Genomic DNA, 20,816 nt, shown 5'->3' with positions numbered 1-20,816 from the left:
GGAATTTCCAGTCTCGATCGTAGCGCCAAAAAATGGCTATTACGAGTTATGTCCCTTCCATGTCAGTCATATCACTTGCATTTGCTTTAACATATATGGCGGAGCCAAGTCAAAAACCATCTGATCGATAATCAAGATCCATATTGTAATAAAAAGGTTCTTACCCCGCGAAGTGCATCAAATAACTTGAGCACCTTGTTTGAAAGCATTAATCCGAATACATAGTTTTTGATTTCAAGCCGTTAATAATAAAAGAGCATATGGTTTTAATCAAATCTTGTATAACTTGTTGTTACTCATAATATCAGTATTCCTGTCTGATGTTGAGTCAATATTTACACAAAAAGGTTTTGCATGACAAAAGTATTGAGTACTATCTTCATGGCTGGTAAACTTGGTTGTGTTTGGTATTCGATTATCCAAGATCTGTTTAGTAGCACTGCAATCTGTAATATCAAGGTTCGTATCTATACTCAACAACAAAATTTCCTGACACCAATATTTTAGTGTATTTTTCAAACAAGTAAAGTTTGGTTTTCAATATTGTAGTACATGTATGGAATCAAGTCACAAAAACGCAACTGCTACAGAAAAGCATGCATTCTATGCAAAAGTTGACTTTTATGCTAGCCCCATGCATTTCACTACACAAGAATGGGAATAAAAACATGTGCATTAAGTTAACGGGATTCCATGTGCATTGTTCAGCATCGTGATGACAACAACCACTCAGAAAAACAAAATTACGCAATTATTCAACATTACGAAATGACACGCCTGTCCGAAAATGAGCGTCTGCGAGCCATTGGTATGCTTGAAGCAGGATCGAGTCAACGTGATGTTGCAAGACAATTTAACGTCCACCTTCTACCGTTTTTGCGTCGTCATGGCCCAGGCATTACCTTTCAACATGACAACGCCCGGCCTCATATTGCTCGACTTGTTCAGGATTGTCTTCAACAAAACAACGTGAATGTCATCCCCTGGCCAGCTCGCTCCCCTGATCTCTCACCAATCGAGCACATGTGGGATGAGATGGATCGGCGACTTCGACGTCAACCACATGTTCCACAGACTCCAGGAACTTCGAAACATGCTCCAGCAGGTATGGATAGATATCCCACGACGCCTGGTCCATTCCATGAGACGAAGATGTGTTGCTTGCATCGCAACCAGAGGTGGACACACACGCTATTGATTTGTAAATTGACATTTTGGCATGTCCATGATTTTTATGAAACCACGCATTCTCTGAAGTCAGTATGGTAAATTAAACCATTTGAACACTTACCGGAGTCTTTTATCTGTTGCAAACCGAAATTGTTTCAGATTTGGTATAAAACATAACTTTGCATTAAATGTTATTCAATGTCACAGGAAGTTTTGTTGTTCAGTATAAATACTGCTAGTTTCTGAGCCAATTGAATATTCTACAATGCACAGGACGCCAATACTTGTGAGCGAAATACACTCACATACTCACTTCTATTGATGTCTACAGGGGGTTTCAAGAAACCGAAAAACAGGGAGAACCCCGTTGACCGAGTCCAGTGTGCCGAGGTAGATGAACCGAAGGCAGAGGACGTCAAATGTACATAAGAGGGTTTACATTCACCTGTAATGTAGAAACGCCAAGAAAGCTGCTGCTAATAACACGTGTTTTCTACTCCCTTGGGAGACTGTCAGTGGTTCGGCGGGAACGTGTTACTTGATTAGACTGACATATGTCAAGTAAATAAATGATCTTCCAATATTGATAGCATTACGCTACCATCGTACCATCGTGTGTTCCGTCCGTTGCAGAATACTGTATGAATGTCATGGTACTTCACGGGCTTGTTGTATACACTAGATTCGTCCGTCATCAGTGGATACGCACGACCGATGTGCTGTGTAATAGTGACACGTGCCTAATTTAGTAGATTAAGGATATAATACTGTGTAAAATCATGGTGATGCATATGTTGCACGAGAAATATTGCCGTTGGTTAAACATATAGTGACTACATTGGTGATGGAGGATCGCGTTGTATACATATCCGTGAAGTCTTGACGATGTTCATGGTGATGCTGCGGACAACCTATGTGAGCCGAAGCACTCAGTTCAGTACCCATGGGGGCCGCCTTTGTGGTCTAGTGGATAGAGCGTAACCTAGTTCGACCCCTAGCCTCGTCATAACAAAAGACGTCATAATATGGTACTTGTTGTTACCCTTCCTGGGCATTGAGGGCCAAGACAAGGTCTGGTCGGCTCGTAGTCAGTATACTATTCATGTTAAACTGCTGCACAGTATCTCAGTGGGCTAGCACTATAAAACCGCCCACGGCCGACCCAAATTGATACAGAGTAAAGCGAATGAGTTGAGTCAGGGATGTAACAGGTCGTGACACGCATTTGCTGAGTGCATTGCTGGGTTCACGTAAACTTTACCCGTCCGTTATTCTAACTATAAACAAGCGATAGAGAGGCGATTTTAAAAAGCAGTTTGCAAAATTTGGATACCCCTCCTCTGCACCCTCACCTGTCAAAGCTCCTTGCACCGCCTCTACCTGGGGCGGAGCTATCATTCAGGTTTAACATTCGAAAAGGGATCTGGCCAAAGCTCAAGTCGTTCTCCAGTGCATTCAGACAGGTTCGTACGTTTTCGTAGCTTCCTATAATTGTATATTTGATTTCTATTCATCAGTACAGATGAAGAACATCCCCCCCACAGTTCGCTGATTATGTATTACTGAAGTAACTCTAGAACTGTTTGTGCTGTTATTGTATTTTTACCCATAAACAATCATTATGACACAGTAATATGTTGATCAAACTACCTAAATAGATTTAGTTTAAATAGGATAAGTTATAACGAATACAGATTTGTCTAAGGGTTATTATACGTATTTCGTGATTGAGATGGGATATTTTCCAAAGTACTAGTACAGTTTGTACTACCACAGAGTACTACTACAGCGCTGTTGATACAGTCAGTGTATGAAATGTATGAGAAGTAATTGACGTTTGCATTCCCTCTTATATAAGTGACAATATCAAATAGAAAAAAATAATCATAATAATCATTCAATCTTGTTTGTTCGCAGAATGCTTGCCCTCCGACTGACCGTGTTTGCCCTCCTCTTCTGTGGGACCTGTGGTTTCTCCAGGTATATCACGAATTTCACCAAAACCGTAAAATCTGTTTTTATTAAATATTCTTAGTAAGTTCTCATCTTACTTCCCCCTATTGATACAGTTTTATCTCACAATACCAAACACCCCGTGGGGATTCAGGTGAGATGAGGTCTCCAGCTACGTATGCTGGCCGTACGAGATCGGGTGGGCAGGCTCTGTGACTCGGTTGATTGGTGTCATGGTACCTCGAAGGCGTTAATCGTTACTCATAATATGAACCACTGGATTACCTGATCAAGGCCACCGTAAAGTCAAGTGTTTGTTCGTATGAGGCCACTGTACACAGAGAAAGTGCACATCTGTCTATTACAACGGTCCATACATTCATACTGTAACTGACCATCATATTATTGCAAATCTTTGTCTCATATCATAACATTGATATAGATATTTACATTGTTTATTAGTCACTATACATTGTTCCAAGCATAAGCGTTCTATATTTATACATATTCGGATTCTAACAATACGTTTTAGGCAGATAGACGTGTCTTATGTTCTTATGGAAATTACATATTAGAGTAAAATGATATTCATCTCCTTTTCCAAGATTACAAAAGGGACATAAATTTATACCAACCCCAACCATTTCCCTTCGTTTACTCACTGGCGCACTGTTTCTTGAAGGTACTGGTTTAACCTGTTTAACAACTGCAACCCTCCCCAAAAGCTGGTGGGGAAGTTCTGTGCTGCTTTGCTGGACAACGACGTCGACGGTGACGGCAAAGTGGACAACAAAGACCTCGACTTAGATTTACTGTTTTACAACTACGACGGTAAGTTCTGTCTAAGCACAAACAGTTTGATAACGTGGAAGGAGGGTTGGAATTTGTATTTTTTGTAAATAATTATGCTCAGAAAAATAACTGTGAAAATCCCGAATATAAGGACAGGGTGAGGTAAGCGCCCTCAGGAAAACGAACATTTGAACTTTTGATATTATTAGTGAGTGAGTATGGTTTTACGCCGCTTTTAGCAATATTCCAGCAATATCACGGCGGGGGACACCACAAATGGGCTTCACACATTGTACCCATGTCGGGAATCGAACCCGGGTCTTCGGCGTGACGAGCGAACGCTTTAACCACTAGGCTACCCGACCGCCCCCTTTGATGTTATTAAACTATAACATGGGCTTAAAAAGAATGTCAAACCTAACAAATGTTTTTCCTTAAGCTGAACATCTTTAATGGAGAGAACAATGTCTAGTTTATAGAGCTTTAAGATTTGCTGAACAAGATTTGAAATTTTCAGCAAAAACCCTCATGAAAGGGAATGAGACAACAGTTTCCTTCACCTTTGAGTATACATGTACATATGAAACGATTTGATGAAATATTTTTTTCCGGATCTGTTGTCAAAGGTGAATAATGGAGTCCGATTTTATGTTTTTCAATTCAGAAAGATCTTGCGTTGTAAAGAGTGTCTCTTGACATATGTTAATTTTTTAGAAACTGGTGGAATATCAAAGGTTAGATATAATTATTATAGATGGATATGAAGTGAAATGGGGTTTAACGTCGCATCTAAGATTATTGCATTTATTTTGTGAGGTGCATGCACGTGTGTGTGTGTGTGTTTGCGGCTGCTTGTACTAATCGGGACTGATGCCGATTTTATAGTGCCAGCCCACTGAGATACCATACCACAGTTTAACATGACTATCCAACTCAGGCACAGTGTACCTATTCCTTGTTAGCCCCTTAATGTCGAGCACCAGGTTGGGTAAAAACAAGTACCATCTTGTAACGTCTTTTGGTATGACGCGGCCAGGGATCGAACATCCAACCCTCCGCTCTCGGTGCGGACGCTCTACCACTAGACCACGGCAGAGGTCTAGATGAATGTGAACAGACGTCCAAAAGAAAGTACACCAAAATGTCAAAAGTAAGACATAGGAATGAAATCGTATAGATGTCGCGCAAATACAACCAAGTGTATTCGATGAAATGAGGCGGGAGAAAGGTTGAATTTTCATGAAACACGTGCATTTTGCAAAAACGACGTCTGCACTCGTAGAACGAAATGCATGTACAAAATTGGTATAAAAAGCTGCTGACAGCACACCTTCGGAACACAGTAAACCAACGCGCACAACATATATGCCTCTCGTAACAGAAATCTAGAGAGCCGTTGGTGTGGCCCAGGAGGAAACCACGCATGCCCACATCGGAAGAACATTTGGTTTTACCCGTCTTGAAATAATAGGTTGATGTGACGTTTACGGCCGATAGGTCAGACAACCTACTGGCCTAAAACTGACAGACCCCGTGTGACCACGCCCATATATCCGAAAACGCCTCATCCCCGCGACAGCAACGGCATCGAGGGTACTGGTATATCGATCGTTTCAGTCGACAGACACAGCTATTGAGGGGACATGGCACGACGTTGACGCCACATGTTTGGCGTTTGCAGGTTCGAGACTGACTCTTCTCTGATAAGAGCATGCTTTGCCTTTTTCGAGTTGATGGCAGCGTTTGTACAGACGTCAAGGCGAGCGCCTAGCATCTAAATGTGTCTAGAAAGTCCAGTCATTCGGAGGCGGTGGTGTCATGGTGTAGGGAGGACCCTGCAGAAACTCGGAGACGAGCTCATTCTAGGCAACATTATTACTCAGTGGTATCGGGGGGATGCTTTACGACACCATGTGCTGCAATTTATCCAGCAACAGCCACGCTGTATAGTGCTTCCTATACTGTAAGGATGGCACCGGACTTCCTCGACAACATGAACGTCAATGTTTAGCCGTGGCCTGCATGTTCTCGTGACATGAACCCTATCATATATTTGTGTGGTCATCTTGACAGGCAAGTCAGAAGGCGACCAGTACTACCAGTCACCAGTCACGAGCTGGAGCGATGTCATGGCAAATGATTGCCGCTATAACGTCATCAGACGTTTCACGTCATCGGTGCGGCGACGTGTTGGGGCCTTCATTGATGCACGGGGTGGACAATATTAAACATATTTTATTACACTTGTGTTTTGAAAATGACAGTGTGAATGATCTCATTTGACCCCCTGTATCTTTGTGCCTTTCTCACTCGTACAGCTTCTATGGAGTGACATTTCATTCACAAGATCTTGAAACTCAACTCTCATAAAATATATTTGTCTTACCTTTCACTTTGTTTCAATCGTCTCTCCAAGTCTTGGCGTACTTTATTTTGGACCCAGAGCTCTGTAAATGCACTGAATGTATAAGAACAGTCATGTTTCAGGCACTTGATAATCTTCAGGATATGAGTATTGGTGATGATTACGATGACGTTCATGATGATAAGGACAACCCGAAGAACCAAACATCTATTGCATGCGATATTTGTGAACAACATTGCATCTTTAAAATTATCCTGCAGATGACCGCTGCACTAGCGAGACGTGGGAGGTCGTGACGAGGTGGACGTGTCGGTATGGCTTCTCCGAGCAGTACGCCCGCTTCATGTTAAACCGCTTCGACCGCAACCAAGACGGCGCCATAACCAGAGATGATTTCGGTGGATCATTTGGTAAGATGTGTGCCCATTGGCTGGTGGTTTAAACATACGACAATTGGTGTAAAGTTTAAAGAATAAATGAATCGTGGATGCATTTCAGTAATATCCCTATGGAGAATAGGTGACAATGTCCAAGTCTTCAGCGTCGGAATGGCAGTCTAAACCCATACAGGACACATTCAAAACATCCCAGTATTCTAGTGAATCTCGAAATGATTAGTGGAAAAGTTTATTTTGATTCATAATGCCCAGCCTGCAATATTACATTTTTAAAGGTATGAATCTGAAGGCCAAAAACCTCATATAAGTTGAGTGTGTTGCAGTCATTGTCTGTCAGATTCAGCTGACTCGCTCACTGATAATATAACTCGTGTCCCGTTTTTATCAGTTTTTATCAGCACGCGACTGAAACATCATGTATGTCGTAACAACCGTTAATGAGGCTCAGCTGGAAACAATTTGGGACCTGTCTGATCATTTGTCCAAAGTGTTCATAGTGTTAATCCCCTATTTACCAGAAATTATTACCGTTATTCAGCAGCATTCACTTACTATTTATCTTTTTTTTCAGCTTTCGCCAATGACGACTTTTTATCACTGCAGTACACTGTAAGTAAATACAGTCATATCCGGTTATAAAGAAGGTCGATATCTGACGAATAGAGTTATCGTTTTCAAACGGCGGTAACCATTATGTTGTTCAAATACAAATTAAGCTATACTTATAACGAACTGGTCTTGAAAAAATCTTTGTACGTTAAATCCAGAGTTGGCTGTAGTTAGGAAATGGATGAATACTTGATATCTATCGCTTTTTAACGTACACCAGTCAGGCACAGGTTTCATAGCCATCGGTAGCTTTGAACCCCTTCCCATACCCTCCCCTACCCTCCCTTACCCTACCCTCCCTTACCCTACCCTCCCTTACCCTACCCTCCCCTAACCACCTCCCAAGACACAGACACAGACAACGCATTTGTTTTTCTTAACAACAATTCTCGGTTCTGCGTACACATGACACCACTTTCCAATATCAGAATAATTGAAAATGAATTTTCATAATGTTACTGGGTGAATATTTATATTCATATCAGTATACATTTTCATGTGCCCATATACCAGCAGCTAAAACGTTTCACTCGACACTTCGGTTCCCTTCATTTCAGAAAGCCCATTGTTGTGTACCCGGTAATCCCCGATTAAACGTCTGTAGCCTTATCTTCTCAGACTTTATCACACATTAAACACTGACCGAAGTGACTGACACGAAATACTACCCAAATAACGCCGGATTTACATTTACACTTACTCACTCTCCCCCTGTCTACAGCGTTTCAAGAACGACTACTGCGGTGACCCAAAAAACAGGGAGAACCCCGTTGACCGAGTCCAGTGTGCCGAGGTGGATGAACTGAAGCCAGAGGACATCAAGTGTACATAAGGAGGACCCACATTCACCTGTAATGGGGAAAGTCAATAAAGCTGTTGCTAATAACAAGCGTTTTGTACTCTCTGTGGAAACTGTCAGTGCTGGCTATCATCGCCAGGTGTATGTTACTTTGTTAGATACTGCTTGTGGTGACTGAGGGGCGGTGGGGTAGCCTAGAGGTTAGAAGGAAAACATGTTTATATCTTTACACAATTCTAAACATGTTTGGGATATCACCATCGAAGCACGTCCAAATTTCGGGACGAGGAACGTACGTTGTAAACCTGTATAGAATTTAGACACACATAGGTACTGTGTGTGAGTATGTTTTAATTAGCAGTTCAACCAATTCTGAATTACTGTCGGTAAGATTCAGTGGCTTCCTCACCATTACGTCTTTTGTGTGAGCAGTGATATTCCAGTGATGATAGTAGGAGCAACTGTTACAGTCGTAGTGATACGATGACACACAAGTGTGCCAATGACACATCGAAAATACCGGATCCTCATTTCCACCAAATTTTATGACAAACATGAGGCGTTGAATATTGATTCTGCCCAGGAATCCCTGAGAATATTGGCCTGATGATAGTACCTGTGTCGGTATTCAGGTGACGACAAGGTAATACAGATATAACGTGTCTATGCGAAGATGTCTGGATTTCAGATGGAGCATACAGTTTCCAGTTCTTGAGAAAATAGGCTAGATAGGGACGAAACATTAAAGATGCCTTTTCAAAGAGTGGCACAATCAAATTCAGTCGGCAAACATCGTTCCAGTTCGTGTCGCCCAGATGATAAATGTTCTCAGCGTGAAAGCAAACATGTACCCTTCAACACATAGGGGTGGGTACGCTGTCAAAATATAGGACAGGCCCAGTGTCATTATAATGATGCAGCACTTTAACAGGGCAGCCGTGATTGTATCTGGGTTGTGTTATTCGGTTATTTTTGGCTCAGGTCGTGTAAGTTCGAGCGTGCTTTGATGGACACTCAAGACGATGCCAACACGTGTACTAAAGTGAAGCCATTTCACTTCAAGTTGGAACGTGACTTGATGGATTGGTACGGGCTCTGAGTGTTGACCAACATTTAACATGATGACAACACTGATGATGCTTATATTACATCGTGTTTGAGCATAACGAGATAATAAACAACGTTGTGTTCTGGAGAAGAGATAATAAACCTTACTTAATGTTTATTTAGGATTAGCTATACATTGTGGGGGTAAGAGTCATCATCGGGCGATTCAGGCAACATGACTGTTCAATCCCGGGAAGGACCTAGCGTGTCAATGGGACTCTCAGACAAAGACTTTGAACACTGAGTGCAGGCAATACAGTCCGTAATGGCTAAATGTTTCGAGTGACATTCTAAGTTGCAATTTGTCATTGGTTGACTTGTGTCATTAACTTTAAGCATGAAATAGAAATTGTAAACCTCATGACTTTGTTTAGTTACCATGTGTGTCTCATATCAATGATCGTGTGTGTAACAATGCATAAAGATGTTGTAGACGATTCAATAATGGCACGCAAGTCGTAGTTGGCTAACAGGAAAAAATGTTAATTGGATATTTTTCCAGGTGTTTTCATTTTCCACTTAAAAGGATTTCACTGTATATAATAAAATCGATGTTTTAAATCGTGAATATATTGGACTGTACACTCGAATTGCAAGCATTTCATATGCTCAAAAAAATGTGCCAGGACCTAGTAACTTAGGTTCTAGTCCTAGATTATGACCCTTGGTTTGTCAGTTGGTCGTGCTAGTTGGTTTCATCAAATTGGTAAACAGTCATCTACAACCGACATTACTTCGGGCATTCCTCCCATAATATGCTGCCGTGATATAATGGTTGAAAAATACCCGCAGGTTTAAACTCACATCATAACGTGGGTTACAACCTGTTGTGAATGTTTGCTGTTTCAGCATATTGCTTGGCAACAATACCTAAGGCCAAGGATGTACCTTATTCTTATTCATACTGTCAAGTATGTGTTCATTCATTTGAGGCAGTCACGTGGACCCGTAATCAAAGGCAGGTAAAACATCAACTTTACACCTGTTCTGGAGAGAAAAAATGACTATTTCAGTTACTTTGTTTGTTTGTTTTGTTTATTTGATGTTTAACACCGCTCTCAGAAATATTCCAGCTTTTCGGTTCTTCCGACTTGATATTATTCGACCTATCTACGTGATATTCGGTTCCTCCAACCTATTATTCGACCTATCTACGTGATATTCGGTTCCTCCAACCTATTATTCGATCCATCCACGTGCTATTCCACTCAACCATACATGAAATTCGGCTTATGTTTAACACCACACTCGGCTTTATTTCAGCTAAATGACGGCGGTGTGTAAATATTCGAGTTTGGACCAGAAAATCCAGTGATTGACATCATGATCATGGCAATTGAGACATTTCACTTTGTACTCAAATTAATCGAATGTATGCCTTATTATGTGAGAAACCCTGCACATCCTTTACCCTTTTGTTTTAACTTATATCGATTTTTGCGGATAACAAGAACACCCCCTGAGTTGAGGTTGAGTGAGTGAGTTAAGTTTTACGCAGCATTTAGCAATATTCCAGCAATATCGCGGACACCGGCAATGGGCTTCGTGCAGTGTATCCATGTCGGAAATCGAACCGGAATCTTTGACGTTTTAACCCCAATATCTATGTTAGCCCACCGCCCTTGTGTTTTGTGTTACTCGCAATATGGCTGAAATAATGCTAATGCGACGTAAATGTATCTCACGTAACATATTTGTGTGAGTGTAAGAACTTTTATTGTGACGATCATCTAATTGAAGTGTGTTAAATGTAGGGACCATTTCCAACACAAATAACATTGCGGGGATCATACTTCCTGAAACTTTCAGGTGATCCACTGAGTTGCAAATATTTTGTTTATCACCTTGTTGAGATGTAATGCGAAAGTAGCTATTTTACGATTAGTGTTTTTAGTCTTTATGTACAGAACAGTGCACGAATGACGTTTCAGCTGAGGACGTGTATGAGGAAGCCTGAAATGATGCAGGTCTAATTACCAATTCCATGAAGGTCACGAGCACGGTTATGCCGTTGCTAAACCAAGAATCGGGGCAAATCTGGGTTTCGAACCCACCATCAAAGGATCCTGGCATGCATAAGAGGCACAACTCCGCACAGTGAATTGCGGAGCCTTTGAAGACCTGAATCTTTCAGGACGCCCTTGCGTCACCAGTTCCCATTAAATATCCATCCAGGCAATATGTCTTGACCAAACAACAGACCAGAGTGTGTATCATTTTATTAACAAAGCTTTACGTTTATCGTCCTTTCGGTCACGTGACCATCGCCGCCTTTGTTTAGGAGGACCAGCCCCAGGACCACATGCTTGAAGACTTCCTGAACTTGTAGACGATGTCCGTATACTTCAGCTGAGGACAAAGACAAAAAGTGAGCTTTCATTTTACAAAATCCACTGACACTTGTTTTCGTTAATGATTTAATGAATCACTCATACTGAGGTTTTCCTGGCGTATCAACTTTTTGTGTTTTTCATGTGCACATGTTAATCTCAAATTACATTACTCTATAATGTATCTATATATTCCCACAGGACACCCAGAAGAAACACTTGCGCCTCAACCAATGAACTTTGGAAGAACTTCTTTCGCTGCTAATGCCATCTTGAGCATGAACGTTAACATTTACAAGTAAATCCAAAGATGATTTGCCACCACACGTAGGGTAACGGCTGCCGTATGCTGATACAAATATTCCGGCCACATGGATACTGAGATAAGATTTGTAAGGTTGTGATTTTTTGTTTCTTGAAGAATAAGAAGTTTCAGGGTTCTATGTACATAAAATCGTGGGAATGTGTATACATTTGCCTTTCATCGGGCCAATCTTTTTCCTTTATAGTGTTTTCCAGTTTTTAGACACAACGGCCGAGTTGGTTACAGGTTCATTGTTCTTTGTAACTGATGCTTCCGAAACAAAGGGACATCAACGTTTCCGTGACATTCACGAATTTACGGACGGAGATCAGCAAAGGACTTTCGTGGAACCTAATACAGACGTGAGTCCTAGATTTGTATAAGTGATCGCTGATTTGGGGATAGTACAAGCGGATCAGTACACAGCAACGTTTTCGCAACAAAGTTGATTATTGCCGACGCGTCATGGAATACCTCTGCAACGTAGACCTTGTGTTCCAAGTCTTCCAGCACAGCCATGAAGCCCAGGAAACCTTCACACACAGACACGCGGGCATCACCTGCGGACAATAAACAAGTCATTGTCTGCTGACTTCACACTTATCTTGCATGTAAAACATGGCTTATGCCCCAAGTTAAAAAATTGTTGACGCTTGTTTTGATTATGAACAGCTACTCAAAGAGAGGCTATGTGCAACATTTAATAAAAATAATTCAAAAACGAATAGATAAAAAGAAACAATATGAAAATCTGTATGTGTGAGTTTTAACACCGTATTAAACAGTATTTCAGTTACACCAGCTCGATATTAGAGGAAATCCCAAAGTGATGGAGACCTTTGACATTTAACAGTTGGGTGAAATCCAGGAGCTTACAAACCAAGAATCACAACAATTCGAACCCACGATCATTGAAATATTGCACGTCTAAAGGATGCATTGGGCGACTCCGTTCTTCTTAAACAATATGTCATAATGTAGAGGGTGAATATCTATGTGTTTATCTTGTCCAACAAAATCTAAGGTATCTTGTATCTTTGATTCTCTACCGACCATCCTTATCAAGCAAGTTGAAGGTAGCCTCGTTCTGGTCTGCAGTGCTGATCCTGAGGTCATTGTTAGTGTCTTCCAAGTCGAAGAGGCGGCCTGCGACCCCCAAACTGATGCCATATCGCTTCTTCTCAAACGTCACGAAGGTGCAACGATCGATTCCAGCAGAAACTGCACAAGACAAGAACATTTTAAACGCAGGTGCAACGATCGACCCAAGGGTTAACCATATGAGACAAAAACATTCGAACTGTTGGTACTACGATCAACAAAAGCGTTAACTACTCAAGACAAAAACTACGAAATGTAGGCGCAACAATCCACTCAAGTATTAACAACGTCAGGGTTAGACACCTTTTCTTCAGGTAGACAATAGGGCTAAAACGATATCCCGGGACACCGATGCATCGCGATTCACTCCATACGATACGGTGTGCGATTTGTGAGGTGCTGTATCTCGATTTTTCACGATACGTTTTTTCAAAGAAGTATGTATTTACGTACGTCTTTTTTTTGTAAATAAACTTTCATCACAGATACGTTTCAAATGTGTTTTAACTTTTTTTCAACACTGTAGGCCGGTAGACCGGCCAAGAAGCATCGAGTCCCCAGGCACCGTAGGCCGGTTAACCGGCCAAGCCTTAGTCACGCCAAAATAGTATATATATTTATCGACCTACCTGTCATACCATTCATTTATTAAATCTATCACATCTCACAATGTCTGAAATACGTATTTTATTTCCATTTATCATTTTTTATCGATAGCTTAAAAAGTTATTCACTATTTCCCGCTTATGTTATTGAAGATATAATTCTCGGACACACACTTCGACAACGGGTGCACATCGAACATGTCAAAGAGCATAACAAAGACGTTTCAAGCAAATCTTTAACTAAATAATTATACAAAGTGGTAAATAAAATCAACAAAAATATATCTAAAAGTGGTCAAACTTACAGCTAAGTTATTATTTCCATCTTTTCGTGCGATCGCGTGTAATGTTAGTCAAATGACATCTCGGCTTTCGTCGCCTCGAATTCCCGGCTCGGACACGATGTTCAATGCCAAAATATATGCATGAAAACTCTTTGTCACAGCTTGTAACCTAGCATGATACATCCACGAAGCTCCATATTTTTAATACAGATCGCGATTTCCTGCTTAAAACGTTCAGAATAACACAACTTCTTCATGTTACTAAGCGGACTGCCGCTGTTATTTGGAAATGAGTGAAAACAGATACTATTCATAATTTTTTTTTAAATAACTTTCCAATTACGTAAACAATGAAATTCTTTAGATCTTTTGAAACTTATATTTGCCCAAAATCGTCAAATTGTCGCTTCCCTGGTCCTTAATCTGGACGTTATGAATGTGTTAACTTACATATTTTTATATTTTACAACGAACTTAATTAAGTTGTCAATGCATTATTTAAATAATGTGATAAACATAACTTTCATATTTATAAACACTAGGATAAGACCTTTCAAATGGTGTATAACATGGCTGTTGCTATATATCTAATTATTTTTAATTGTTTTTTTGCCTTTATACATGAAAATGGCAAATCATTAGTTACTGGACACTGGTACATTTAGTATTTACTCCTACCATCTAGTCACAACTCACAAATATGTAGGACTGTAACTTTTGTGTTTGCTAGCCATTACATGGAAATGGCAGATGATTCATTAAGTTAAAATACTCATTACAGTATATATTTTATGACTCATGAACATTCGGTCACTCTCATTTAATTTTTCATTTTTAATAAACTAAGTTTAATTCATTCATCTCTTGTCTTCTCTTGTCACTATGTGTATCGTAGCGTATCGAGATACGTATCGAATCGTGATGTAAGTATCGAGGTACGTATCGTATCGTGACCTAGGTGTATCGTTGCAGCCCTAGTAGACAACAGCACTAGTGTCGCATACACATCACTGGCCCAAGAGAAATATAAATAGACAACTGAAATACATATCCTTGTATTGTTTGTAACTATATGTGCAAAAAGTCGCCTCTGATTATGTTTGTATTTTGTTAGATTTGTACACTTTTATTATTTGCTACCAACAAACCCGACCAACTGTTTTTGGTCATTTCTTGTTCTGACTCACTTGCACTCCTGACTACGTCCCAATACTCGCTCATACATTAACCTGGGGGCATTTTCATCACAAATCTGCCGACAAATGTTTTTGCAATTACCACATTGAACAAATGCTAACAATTTCAATAATAAATATATCCTAAATTAACTGAAATGAAAGAACGAAGGTAAATCATTCACAGAAATCGTCCAGACAGGAGGTTATTAATGATTTGGGGCAGTTTCGAATGTATGGCGAACATCGACGCTTCGTTTTCATCATTACGACGATGCCCCCGCTGTGAATACAGGACCACTCAGGTCCACAATGTATTTTAATCGTATACAGGTAACGTGATATAATTTATTGTCACATTGGCAATACCATACATAAATAGAAAACTGTGATTTGGGGTTATTCTGACTGTGATATTGTCTGTTCTATATTCTATGACATCAGCATATGGATATATTATGACATCTTAAACAGAAAGATGTTGACGAAGTGGTAACTCGGTACTATATACATGTTCATGCTGCACGGAGGAATACGTACGTCTCTTGCACCTAACTGTGGCGGTGTAGGTGAGTGAGTGAGTTGGGGTTTTAATTCGGTTTTAATCATCATTTCATATCACCGCGTGTAACACTTATGTCCTGCAGGTCCAACGGATATATTACTGACTCATTATCGGAGTTAACACGAAATGTAAATCCACGATCGACGGATCCTTCAACAGAAAGGGGCGCAACACTGCACAGCGAAAAATGGCAGTTGACTTATACGTCAAACCAATTTGATTGTGAAGAATAACTTTTGTATCAATAATAAAACAATTACTTACGGTCAATGGAACTGTCGAAGGTGGATGCGAGAGTAGGGTTGTTCATTTCGGCGAGTGTGATGTAGCCATCTTTGTTGGTGTCGAAAGCTTTGAGGTCATCCAGAAGTTGACGGGTGTCAACATCAGTCATGGACTTGGTAAAGAACCTGTGAGGATACAGAAACATGGCGTCAGAGTCATTGTTAATTATTTTTATTTCCTTCGCACAAGAAACCACCCGACAGAGCAAAGAACAAAGCTACAAACTATACAAGAAAATCGACTTGATGCAAAAAAAGTCTTATGTCAGACAAAACCATTTTTCTCATCTAAAACGCAACGTTTCTGGATATTGCCACTCTGTCCAACAAATAACCCTCTCAATGACTTGTGGATATTGCGGGTATTGCATCTCTGATCTGCCAACGTGGAGACCCCAAGACACCCAGAAGCCCATGCTCGTCGTCAGAGGCGACACAGGCGAGCATCAAGTGGTTACAATTTTGGAAGTGACATATTGTCTGTTGACATAACCCGAATGCAGTGATCATAATAATGTCCATGTTATCATCCACTGGCTTGTCTAGTCCATATTCTTTAATTTAAATTGCTCAGTAATATAGTTCTAGTCTTGCTAACCAAGTTCTCCAAGCGCTCGTGACATAATGGGTGTATATAAATACGACATTGCACGTTTCTGACCACACCATTAGCATGTGTTTATAAATCACTATCATATAGAAATGGTACAATGTGTTCGCGAAAAGGTGAGCGTATCCTACCCCAACGGTGGCATCCGTCACAAATACATGCAAAGGCAAGTCAATTGTTCACCTGAACAAAACACAGGGAGCATAAGCCGTTTTGGAGAGTATTCTAATTATATATTCAGATGACCGTCAGAGGAACACCCAAGGTGACGCAGGTCGTAGGCGAAACTCCTTTGCTGAATCTAACGAGCACGGGTATAGTGATGCCAAACCAAGGATCATAATCTGATCATAACCATCGTATCCTGGCACAGCTAAGAAACAAAAACTTTGCCCATCTTGTATATATTTAGATAACCACCGCCAAAAACGTCAAAACAAATTCGCCAAAGCTAGGCCGCGTTTAATTTAATTCTAATTTGACGTCATAAATGCGCAATTGCATCACCACGAGATCAGTGCACGCGTGGCTCAGTTGTCTAAGATATAGATTTGTGTTCAATATTTTGTGACCGTCGGTTAGAATCCTCTAATGATCACTCTTGGTTTGACGGCACCATACCAGTGCTCGCGGGTTTCTCATACGTCGAAAACGTCTAACAGGTGCATTTATACGTTTCTTCCTCCCACCTCACGCTGACACGCCGAAATACCAATAAAGGCAGCGGAGTGCCTAACAGCTATAGTAATTATTAATGTACACCTACTTCAACGCAGGTCGAGATTTGAAGATTAAAGTACTCTGTGTGTAGTACCCACCAGCCCATCCTTTTGTTTCGGAAGGAACCGCATTCTGTGTTCTTGTTCTTGCTGAACCAGCTTCCCCAGGCTGATGCAGAACCCACGAACAGGGCCAGACACAACAACGCTCTGTACATCATCTGTGTGCATGGTTAGATATTTACTCCAAAAGAATTCTTATTGGGCGGCACAACGAGACAATGTAGGGAACACAAATACATGTATATATTAATTCTACCACCAAACACACGGAAATATCTATTGAATAATTTTTAAAATTATATAATATTATTTCTTTCGATGTTAAACGATGATTTTAATACATTAACTTAACTATGGTGATGAGTAACATACATACTAACATCAGTACACAAATTTTGCGCAGAGAGGTCTTAAAACATTCGTATGCACCATATTGTTATTAAACAGTATAAAAAATCAACCACATGACAATAAAATTTGGGGTTCTGTATAGCTCATACTGATCCGGATATTTATGTTCAATAATACTTAACAAAGTTTCACCTCGAGGTATAGCCAGCTACATGTCAACTATCGTTAATAAAACAGCTTACCTTCGCTCTCGACACTTCTACCGAGCAACTACACCACTTTCCTGGGTGTGTATGTATCTTGGAGCAAACCCGTTGAACCGTCAGCGAAATCAACCTGTCAATCAAAGTGAGGCTCTATACGAGACGCAATTCCGTTCGTTTTTACAAATGTAAATGTAACCCTACTGAGACGATGGTGGGGAATTTCTGTGCTTCTGTGCTGAACAACGACTGTGAGCGTTGTTGACGGACAGGTCATGTGAAATCTCTTTGCTGCTGGTGTGTTCATGAAAATACTTCAGATATACAACTTGGATAGTCCTTTCAGAGAAACAAAATGTCTTGAAGCATTGACTGCACAAACAATATTCCGTTTATAATTAAATTCCAAGCCCACAGCCCAAATTAAACAGCTCAAGGCACATAGCTCAAAGACCTCCAACCCCCAGAATATTAAAGGCACAAGTAACTGTTATCATATACTCTTCAAATAAGAACCGCAAAACGGATATGTTTGGCAATAAAACCAACTTAGCGGACCAAGAAGAAGAATGAAGAGGTTTGATGTGTTATAGTGTCAGTGACAAATTTCCCGGATCAGAATGATCACAACTAGGGCATGCAAACCATTAGTCGGGAAACACGTACGATTCGAAAAGACGCACTCAGTGAATTAACAAAACGGCCATGGAGCTGCACGCACGGCACGTGAAGCAGCACTATGAACGGTATTAAAGTGCAGGTGTTTTGATTGTCAATCGAACAGTGACAGTTCAACAACATGCCAAGATTAACAGAATTGCAAAGAAACAACGTCATAGGCCGCATGCATGCATGGGAATCCCGATCAGCTGTCAGGGTTTTCAATGTAGCCCCCAGCTTCATCACAAGGCTATGGGATTGGTTTCAACAGCATTGGTCAACACGGGATCGACCACGGTCGGGACCACCAAGAGTAACCACCCCCGCCCAAGATCGCTTCATCCGACTGCGCCACCTACGTGAAGGGTCGACCACAGCCACCTCAACCGCATCCCAACACAGAGTTTGCCTCAATTGCGATAGAGAGATGTCTGGTTCAGCGACGAATCAAGATTTCTCCTCCGTCGAGGGGTTGGAAGATCACGGATCTACAGACGTCAGGGAGAACGTTACGCCGGAAACTGCGGACAGGTTTGATGGCGGTCGCGTTATGATGTGTGCGGCTATCTCTCGTCATGGCAGTACAGGTTTGTTCCATATCCAGGCCAGTGTTACGGCTCAACGTTACATTAACGAAATTCTCCTACCACACGTCCTCCCAATTGAAGCCAACGGCAACGGTGTACTCCAGCAGGACAACGCTCGACCGCATACAGCACGGATCTCATTTTTCCACCTCACACAAATCTGGCTTTGTGTTTCTTATATGGAAGAGTACATAAACGACATGGTGTGTAGTAAGGACACGTTCTGGATCACTGGAATTTTAACTCAATTGTGAGGCAGTTTGCGTTCTAATTTTAAAAATAATTAGACCCTCATCCAAATAACACCATAAGGTGTATATGATCACATTTTCTTATGTCTTGGAATGCATATATCCTTGTTAGTAATTTTTGGCAATCACAAGCTAACAGTAAAGAGTTTGTATGTTTCCTGCATGTATGTGGCAAGCCATGTTCCGACAACGTGGGTATTCTTCAGAAGGTGATGATGTTGAAAACTCAAAGAACCAAACAAATGTGTCATACCGGTATTTGTGAAAACAAAATATATTCTGTAATTTATCCTTTGCGCCATACAACAATGGGAATTAGTGACCAAGTGGACGTGTAGGTATAGCTATTCCGAGCAGCACTCCCGATTTATGTTCAACCGCTTCGACCGCAACCAAGTTAACCAATGAGTGAGATACATTTTCAAGATGTGTAGTGGCTCGTTGTTTAAGCTTCCAAATCACGACATAAACTGATAGAGGACACAATAAAAACTCCACGCTATCCCACAGTCATCGTCACTTGAATTAGAATCACGACATCCGCGATGATTAATAATGAAGATGGCTGAATGTGTGCTAATACTTATAAACAAGACATTCTGGCGATAAGGAATATTACTCATATTATACTCAATGTGCCAAACCTACTATATTACTGTGTGCGAATTGCTGCAAGGTCGCATTAAGCAATAATGACTCACTCAGCCGCGGATACATTACATGTAAAAGCATGGATAATGATATTTATTGATTACATAATTATGGGTTCAGGGTGTTCAGGTTAATTATTTCATTCCACGTCGTCATATTACTGGAATATTTTCGCATTACACTCACTCACTCATTCCCTGATAAAATGACAGCGACATAAGTTAACCGTTTTCACTACCCCGGGTGGAATCCAGGGCAAAATACAGCATATGCATGATGTCCAATGAGGATAGCGTGGCTTCAACTTGGGACCTGGATGATCACTGTTCATCCTGTCACCCCCTTGTTTACCAAACCCGTTTGCCCATTGCTGACTTCGTTGTGATTGAATCCAATGTAAGTAATTAAACTGTCATGTCCGGATATGACGAAGTTCGATATCACGAATAAATGTGTAACAAGTTATTATCTTTAAAGAATAGTAAACATCGTTTTGTTCATATCGAGGTTAACCTGCTGAAATAACGAACTGGTATTGAGGTTCATTGTAGTTGTAAATCAGGAGTTGACGCTATTTGAAAATAGTGGATAATCAATCGTTTTTAAAGAAATACACAAACGTCAACACTTAGACATTGGTTTCCTCCTGATAGCTCGAAGGGGCGCTCCTGTTAGTCGGGGGTTCGAATCACAGTCAGCGGCAAACTCCTAATAGTGTGTTAAAACGTCAACAGCCTGCCACTTCAGATGTCTTACACATTAAAATCGTTGTGATATGACATCTGATATACCACCCAAATAGCACAAGATCCCCATTTCACTCACTCACTCTCCCCTTGTCTACAGCGTTTCAAGAACGACTACTGCAGTGACCCAAAAA

The 20,816-nt window shown here is 40.8% G+C and overlaps 2 protein-coding genes across 2 annotated transcripts; one reads left to right on the top strand and one right to left on the bottom strand.

Moving 5' to 3' along the window:
* Positions 1-2,513: 2,513 nt before the first annotated feature.
* LOC124147706 lies at positions 2,514-8,173 on the top strand. The gene is made up of 6 exons (XM_046518446.2): positions 2,514-2,633; positions 3,088-3,150; positions 3,806-3,954; positions 6,541-6,690; positions 7,250-7,287; positions 8,009-8,173. Exons 2-6 carry the CDS (start codon positions 3,089-3,091, stop codon positions 8,117-8,119), a joined length of 510 nt encoding a protein of 169 aa, XP_046374402.2. The 5' UTR covers positions 2,514-2,633; position 3,088; the 3' UTR covers positions 8,120-8,173.
* Positions 8,174-11,395: 3,222 nt separating this feature from the next.
* LOC124147705 lies at positions 11,396-17,978 on the bottom strand. Its single transcript, XM_046518445.2, has 6 exons — positions 17,827-17,978; positions 17,270-17,391; positions 15,822-15,967; positions 12,881-13,048; positions 12,302-12,387; positions 11,396-11,542 (listed from the first exon to the last, which is right to left on the bottom strand). The coding sequence occupies exons 2-6, from the start codon at positions 17,389-17,391 to the stop codon at positions 11,471-11,473; spliced, it is 594 nt and encodes a 197-aa protein (XP_046374401.2). The 5' UTR covers positions 17,827-17,978; the 3' UTR covers positions 11,396-11,470.
* Between the last annotated feature and the right edge of the window lie 2,838 nt (positions 17,979-20,816).

Source organism: Haliotis rufescens, unplaced genomic scaffold (assembly GCF_023055435.1).
Source record: "Haliotis rufescens isolate VD_foot unplaced genomic scaffold, xgHalRufe1.0.p SCAF_36, whole genome shotgun sequence".
NCBI lineage: Eukaryota > Metazoa > Mollusca > Gastropoda > Lepetellida > Haliotidae > Haliotis > Haliotis rufescens.
The sequence above is the reverse complement of the archived record's forward strand: the minus strand, read 5'-3'. Positions and strand labels throughout refer to the sequence as shown.

Coding starts and splice junctions, on each gene's coding strand:
- LOC124147706 (XM_046518446.2), top strand. CDS start 3,089: ATGCTTGCCCTCCGACTGACCGTGTTTGCCCTCCTCTTCTGTGGGACC. Junction 6,691..7,249: donor TGATTTCGGTGGATCATTTG/GTAAGATGTGTG, acceptor CTTTTTTTTCAG/CTTTCGCCAATGACGACTTT. Junction 7,288..8,008: donor TTTTATCACTGCAGTACACT/GTAAGTAAATAC, acceptor CCCTGTCTACAG/CGTTTCAAGAACGACTACTG.
- LOC124147705 (XM_046518445.2), bottom strand. CDS start 17,391: ATGATGTACAGAGCGTTGTTGTGTCTGGCCCTGTTCGTGGGTTCTGCA. Junction 15,968..17,269: donor CGAAACAAAAGGATGGGCTG/GTGGGTACTACA, acceptor GTATCCTCACAG/GTTCTTTACCAAGTCCATGA. Junction 13,049..15,821: donor CTTCGACAGTTCCATTGACC/GTAAGTAATTGT, acceptor TGTCTTGTGCAG/TTTCTGCTGGAATCGATCGT.